At 42.2% G+C, this 6,986-nt stretch overlaps 1 protein-coding gene across 1 annotated transcript in view; it reads right to left on the bottom strand.

Annotated features, from left to right (window-relative positions):
- PHACTR2 (phosphatase and actin regulator 2) overlaps positions 1-6,986 on the bottom strand; it is a 195,126-nt gene that overhangs the window by 9,805 nt on the left and 178,335 nt on the right. Inside the window, exons 10-11 of the mRNA XM_042782041.1 lie at positions 4,337-4,395; positions 1,944-2,081 (exon numbers count right to left, since the gene is read on the bottom strand). Coding sequence (XP_042637975.1) covers positions 1,944-2,081; positions 4,337-4,395 — 197 coding nt within the window. The remainder of the gene's footprint in view (positions 1-1,943; positions 2,082-4,336; positions 4,396-6,986) is intronic.

Here is a 6,986-nt window from a genome sequence, read left to right as displayed (position 1 = left end):
ATATCTACACACACACACACACACACACGTATATTTCTTTGCTTTAGTGATATATATGAAGGTGGTTAAACTATTTTAAAAAAACAAATGATCAGCAAAAAAGCACAGATAGTAGTTATGCCTTGAAGAAGGGAGGAAAATGTAATTGAGGAGGAGCACACAGGGGCTGTTTCAGGTATTAGTATTACTCTAGTAAAGTTCTTCTAGGTGGTCACCAGTACCAGATGACACTGAGTTGCTTCTGACTCATGGCAACCCCATGATGTCAGAGTAGAACTGACATCACATCCATTACCCGTAAATGACTGTGATCTAATATCAGAAATTGTCTAAATTCATGAAGGGTTTTCAGTGGCTGATTTTTCAGAAGTAGATGGATGGCCAAGTCTTTCTTCAGAGATCCCTCTGGGTGGACTGGGACCTCCAACCTTTTGGTTACCAGCCAAGCTTGGTAACAATGTGCACCACTCCGGGGCTTCTTCCATGGGGTAGAGATTAGTATGACAGGTGTTTCATTTTTATCATTTATACTGTTCATTATTTTTATATATTCTTTGCCATATTTGATATATTTCACAAAATTAAAAACAAAATGCCAGAAGACTGTATAAGATAAAGCCTGATAGGGTTAGGGGTGAAATATTACTCACTGACCTTAGAGACTATACCTGACCCAATGCCTTGTATTTCTTTGTGGGGGATCAGGAACCACATGGAGTGGTAATTAAAGTCCATTGCTGCTTCATAGCAAGGATCAAGTGCAGAGAGGAATGTAGATAAAGCATGGGAAATTACTCACAACGGACTGTGGGTAGAAAAGGGAAGGGCAGAGGGCTGCTGGTTGAGACTTGCATGTAGCATAAACCACACTGAATGGTCTTAGCGACATTGCACATCAGTTGGAAACAGGGCTCCTAGAGGAGGATGTGTTTTTCACACCCCTGACTGGTTACGCGAGCCTTGTGTGTGAGGGTTGGGCCGCAGGGTTGCTGGCAGCAGTGTGCTAGTGTCAGCCTCCTTGCTGTCTATTCTCATAAGGACATTCTTCCTCTGTTACCTTATTCCTTCTGAGTTTTCATTTCTATTTAGGAGCTGATGTCAGAAAATATATCTCCATGATATGTTTGACACATGAGGTACTTTACAGAATAAAACCTATTAAAAGGCATCAGTACAGAGTGCATAAAGATTCAGTGTCATACAACAGATTTTCAATACTAAATTTTGCTTAGAAGTACACATTAGACAACATTACGTGGGATATGGATGAATTTAAAATAGTTGTCATAAAGCTTTGGCTGTGGAAACAGAGTACTCATACAATAATACTCTTTCTCCCTGATAGAACCTCTATGTGTTTCCATTTTTCTGAATTATGAGCCATTATGGGGCTTGGTAAACCATGTCCCATGGACCAAATATGATCCTCTGACTATTTTTGTCAATAAAGTTTTATTTGAACACGCCATGCCCTTAATTTGCATATTGTCTAGTGCTCCTTTCAAGCTACAGTGGCAGAGCTGAGCAGTGATGACAAAAAGCTATATAAGTCCAAAATGTTTACTATCTGGCTCTTAATGCAAAAAGTATACCAGTGTTGACATAGATCAATACATTTTCCACTAACACATAATTTCAAAATAATAAGATGTGTAAGTTGTATTTTCAGGAGTAAAGATAAATCATGGCAATAGTAAAGCCCTCCGCATCCAGCTTTGAATACAAGCAGGTTACATGGTAACCAAAAACTGGTATTCTCTAAGGCTTAGTGGAAAGAACTATATTGATATTACTAAATATATCATTTAAGTGGCTTAAGTAATCAGAAGTGGAAAATTGCTGGAATATTTGGTAAGATCTAGCCTCCTAGGATGACTAAGTGGGAGGCATCGAAGCTTCCAGAAAAGCAACACAATCATGAATAAAGCCATTGTGACTCTTGCCTTGTCCGCAGGTGTTAACCTGGCCCAGGGTTTGTCTGCCCGGCGGTCATAGTCCGGGGAATCGGTGACTTCTACATACTCGTTAAACCGCAGGATCCTTCGCGCTTGTAGCTCTGCCACAGTGGGTCTTAGGCTGAGCTGCAGGAGGACAGGGAGAAAAGGAAGAGTTCAGCAAAACAGTTATAGCCCCAGTGTGGCAAGTTTCTGTAGAGAACACTTCAAAGTTATGGTTAAATAAGGTCACTTTCAGGTAACAAAAAAAAAAAAAAAAAGAAGGCAGCGGTGTCTAGGGACTTTCTAATGAGAACTAGAAAGCAGAGTGCCCTAATTTTTGCAACTATAAAAATCATCATTGCTAGATAGGTCATATCTTTGGCAACCATCTGCATCACGTGATTTTCGCACCTTGCCCTGCACTGTGACAAAGGCCTGCCTGTCATCCCCAGCACAGGGAGCACATGGTGGCACAGGCACATCATAATCCAGGTACAGGATGCTTGTTTAAAGACGGAGTTATCAAGACTAAAGCCCTGACAATTTCAGAGATGAGAATCAAATTTCTGCTCCTATTATATCAAACCTATGCATTCAGAGACGCCCAGAGTTATGGCAAAGAAAAGGAGCCTGGTGGCAGGACGGTTATGTGTTTGGCTGCTAATCAAAAGGTAGGCAGTTCAAACCTGCCCAATGGCACCATGGGAGAAAGACCTGGCAATCTGCCCATAAAGATTATAGCCTAGAAAACTCTATGGGGCAGTTCTTCTGTACCACAGGGGTTACTATGAGTTGAAATTGAGTAGACAACACCACCGCAAAGAAATAGTCCACAGCTTTCCTTCTGAGAATAAAGACCCAGGCCCCGATCTGACCCTGCTCCTTGACCAGAAGAGTTGATCTGCAGGCACCAGGAAGGGAAGGCTGCTAGAGGACTTTTCCACGGCCAGGATGGAGAGCTGCAGTTGAGTGGGACCACAACTGTGTAAAGTCAGCTGCAAACTGTAAGACACTTCTAATAACTTGAGTTCCTTCCTGTGGTCTTCAGCAAATTCAAATGTATAATAATTAATCTACCCAGCCCTTTGTGTATTTGCTTTCTTCTGTTTGTCCCTGTTCAAGCCCAAGAATAAAACAGAAATGGTACTGAGAGACTAAAGAAACCTGGCTTCCAGGTTGACAGGTGCTACCCACCCTGCTACTGAGGTTCACAATTTTGTGAAATTTCTCAGTTGGGAGATGATGTCACAGAATTTTCAGACAGGTAGACCCGGGCCACTGTTTCAATTACAGCTTCCATTTCTGTATCTTTTCTCCCTTTTATGTGCTATATATAGCCAGACAACCCACAGTCTAAGCAGTCCTCTTTGGAACTATTCCCTATTTGCACAGTCTCAAGGTTGATACACTAGACTACATGTACTCCCTAATCAACAGCACCCTGGGCCTCAGTTTCCTCCTAAGCAAAAGTAGTGGCTGGATTAAATAAATGCTCTAATAATCAAAGCATTCACGGACCCTTTGGAAGTCTGAGCTCATACTCTGAACCCACACCCTGAGCTGAGACATGGCAACTGCAGCCCCTTCCATCCTCATCAAGCCCTGGCAGGCCAGGGGCAAAGGAGCCTCATCTAGGTTTTTTCTGTCATGTTCTTAGCTGCTGTTAGCTGACAACGGCCTTTCTGGGTCTGGTAAGGATAAAGAAGTAGAGGAATGTTTAGCTAGGGACTGGCTAAAAAACAAGGAAGTGGTGAATGCCCACGTGAGAAATTCTCCATCCAGTCTTCTGTTTTTGAAAGAATGAGAAAGCCTGGTGTCAGTCCCTTTTTTGAAATACTGATTTTTCTATTGTAATAATTTGGGTATAAGTTTACAGAGCAAATTTGTTTTCCATTCAACAGTTCACACACATTTTGTTTCATGACATTGACAGACATCCTGACAATGCAACAGCTCTCTTCCCACTTCCTCCCTGTGGGTTACGTTTCCCCTGTGTCCTTCTTTCCTATGCATCCCTGTCCTCTGCACTCTCTTCCTGTGCAAATGCCTCCCTTTTGATCTCCCATAGTAGACCATTCTGAGGAGTGTCCATCCAGTCTTACCCCCGGGAACTGTGCCGGTCATAGTACAGCCATCACTGTTCACAAGCTGCCCTGCATCTATGACAGAGAGCTGTGTGTGGCACAGATAAAAGGGCCAGAGGGTAAGAACAGGGGCTGCTGCCTCACCAACACTCAGGTTTCATTGCAGGGGCCTGCCTAGATTACATAAACTCTATATGGCAGGGGTGAGCCTAGAGCAATTAGAAGGGGATATTGCTTGTCTGCAGTGGTTAACTTAAGGGCCACTGAGTGCTATAAAGAGCCACCCCTTGGAAATTCAGTTCATATAGTCTTTACCTTGATCATTATTTGACTTTTAGGGGTTCTAAGAAAAAAGAAAATAAGTATCTTTTCACCTGAAAACAAACAAACAAATAAAAACTCTCAACATGCAGTACTAACAACATTCCCATGGGAATGTAGTGTTTCCCACACCAGTCTTAGAATGATTTGCTACGGACTCCCCAGCCAGCCCACATAAATGTGGGTCAGGTCACATACATTGCTACAGAAGCCATATTTAGTCACTCTGCCCTTTTCCAAATGTGGAAGGCAATAGGCACATCTGAAGAATTACCAAACAATGATTTATAATGAGATATAAACTCTGATAGTGCTTAATTTTTTGAAACTAATATTTTAACATTTCTTAAAAAAAGTGATGACAATGGAATCTTTTGTATATTTTCATTAATGAGAAGAAACCATTTTCTGAGCTTTGGAGTGTTATGAATTGACAAATATGTGTTATAAATGCTAGTTTCTATGCCTGTGGTTATAATCTCATTGGAAATGGGTTGTCTTTGTTATGTTAATGAGGCAGGCTTAGTGTAAGGTGTGGCTTGAGTCAATAAATTTTGAGATATAAAAGAGATTAAACAAGTAAGTCAGAGAAGCAGCGATGGGGGGAGAGAGATGCCAAGCCACATGCAGGTCACCCTGGAGCAGAAGCCGAAAGAGACAAGGACTTTTCTCTAGAGCAGGCAGAGGAAGAAAGTCTTCCCCTAGAGCCAGCACCCTGAATTCATACTCCTAGCCTCCTAAACTGTGAGAAAATGCACTTGTTTGTTGAAGCCATTCATTTGTGGTATTTCTGTTATAGCAGCACTAGAGAACTAGAACAGAATTTGGTACCTGGAGTGGGGTGCTGCTCTAACAAATACCTACAATGTGTAAGTGGTTTTGGAATTGAGTAACAGGTAGAAGCTGGAAGACCTTTAAGATGCCTAAAAGTAAAAGTCTAGGTTGCCTTGGAGAGATTGTTGGTAGAATTATAGATGTCAAAGGCAGTTCTAGTGAGAGCTCAGGAGAAAGTGAGAAGAGCAATAGAGAAAATGTTTATCATCTTAGAGCATACATATGGTGCCTGCAACAGAATGTTGCCAGAAATGTGGATGTTAAATGTGCCTCTGGTGAGGCTTTAAAGAAAATGATGAATATGTGATTGGACAATGTATGAAGGGTGATGTCTTTTATGAAGAGACAAAGAACTTGTCTGAATTATGTTCAAATGTTTGGTGGAAGGTAGAACTTGTGGGTGAAGAACTTGAGTATCTGCCTGAGGAGATTTCTCAGAAAGATCTTAAAGGGGTCACATGGTTTCTCCTTGCCACTTACAGTAAAATGGGAGAAGAAAGAGATGGACTTAGAAATGACCTGTGCAAAATGAAAACAGAACTTAAAGATTTGGAAAATTCTGTTGTACAAACTAAGGACATGTGTCCTAGATTTTTCACCAAGGATGTGGCTACACAATCTTTTGTTAAAAGAGAATAAGCCTGTGACTGATGGATCAAACCAACTACCACTGCAGAAAACCATCAACCTAGACTGAAGGGATGAAAGAATGAAAGGAGAGAACACTGTCTGCCTCTCGGAATTCCATAAGCAGGAAATAGGCCAAAGAAGTTACATCTGTTGTCCTCCAAGAAAAGAGAAGGGCCATCCCTGGAGCAGCTCAGAGACGAGCAGAACTGTTGGAAGGAGCATGGGAAGCAGAGCCCTACTGGTTTCAAAGGGTGAGGCCACAGCCTCCAAGGTTTCAAAGAGTCAGATCTTCACCAACTTGGTTCTGGAGGATGGAGACGCAGTTAAGGTATGCCAGAGGATGGGGCTATTGCCCAGAGATGATGATTGCTATGTCCAAGGGGCAGAAGAAAAGTGCCTACTGAGGCCCAGGGAGGTGGGGTTGCCACTCAGATGGAATAGGAGAATGAAGCTTTCCAAAGTTGAGGGAGCAGAGTTGCTGTCCTCGTGGGCCTGAAGGGCAGAGCTGAAGCCCAGGGCTGAGAGGCCTCCACCAAGAATCCAGAAGGAATGACCAACACCCAGAGTCTGGAGGGCAGGGCCAAAGTCTATATGGTCCCAAAGAACAGATGATTATTTTCAAACCTTGAGAGGAGGGCTTTGATCTGATTCGAAACGGTTCAGTCATGGCTAACGCAGCAAAATCAGAACAGACCTGAATTTATACAATGAATGAATATCAGAACAATAACTTGAGCCTGGAGCACTATTTCTGACTGTGTCACTCAAGAGATTTGGTGGCTATATTTTCTAGAAGGGAGACTAATGTCTAGCAGGAGGTTGATCCACAATTTTTCCTGTTTCAGTTATCGTTCCAGCACACCCACATCGTACAGGTCCATTTTGGTTCTGTTTTGTCAGTCATGACTGAACTGGGAAGAACCTGCTTGAGATCTAATGTACATTATTCTGCTTGGTGCCTGCTATCCCTTCTTTCCCTCCAGTGTCTCCCATTTGTAATGAAAATGTCTACCTTGTGATGGTTCCAACTATTTACTTTGGCCACACATAACTGCTAGTCCAGATTTGAAAAGCTGAAGAAGAATTTTACCCCAGGATGGTATATGCCTAAAGTCTCAGCCATATTTGGTTTAGATGACTTAGAAGATAATATTTTGAAATTGGACTTGAATGAACACAT

The sequence above is a fragment of the Orycteropus afer genome, unplaced genomic scaffold, assembly GCF_000298275.1.
Source record: "Orycteropus afer afer isolate SDZICR_OR568_19922 unplaced genomic scaffold, OryAfe1.0 scaffold00226, whole genome shotgun sequence".
Classification (NCBI taxonomy): Eukaryota; Metazoa; Chordata; class Mammalia; order Tubulidentata; family Orycteropodidae; genus Orycteropus; species Orycteropus afer.
Note: the sequence above shows the minus strand (reverse complement) of the source record. Positions and strands in the feature narration are given on the sequence as shown.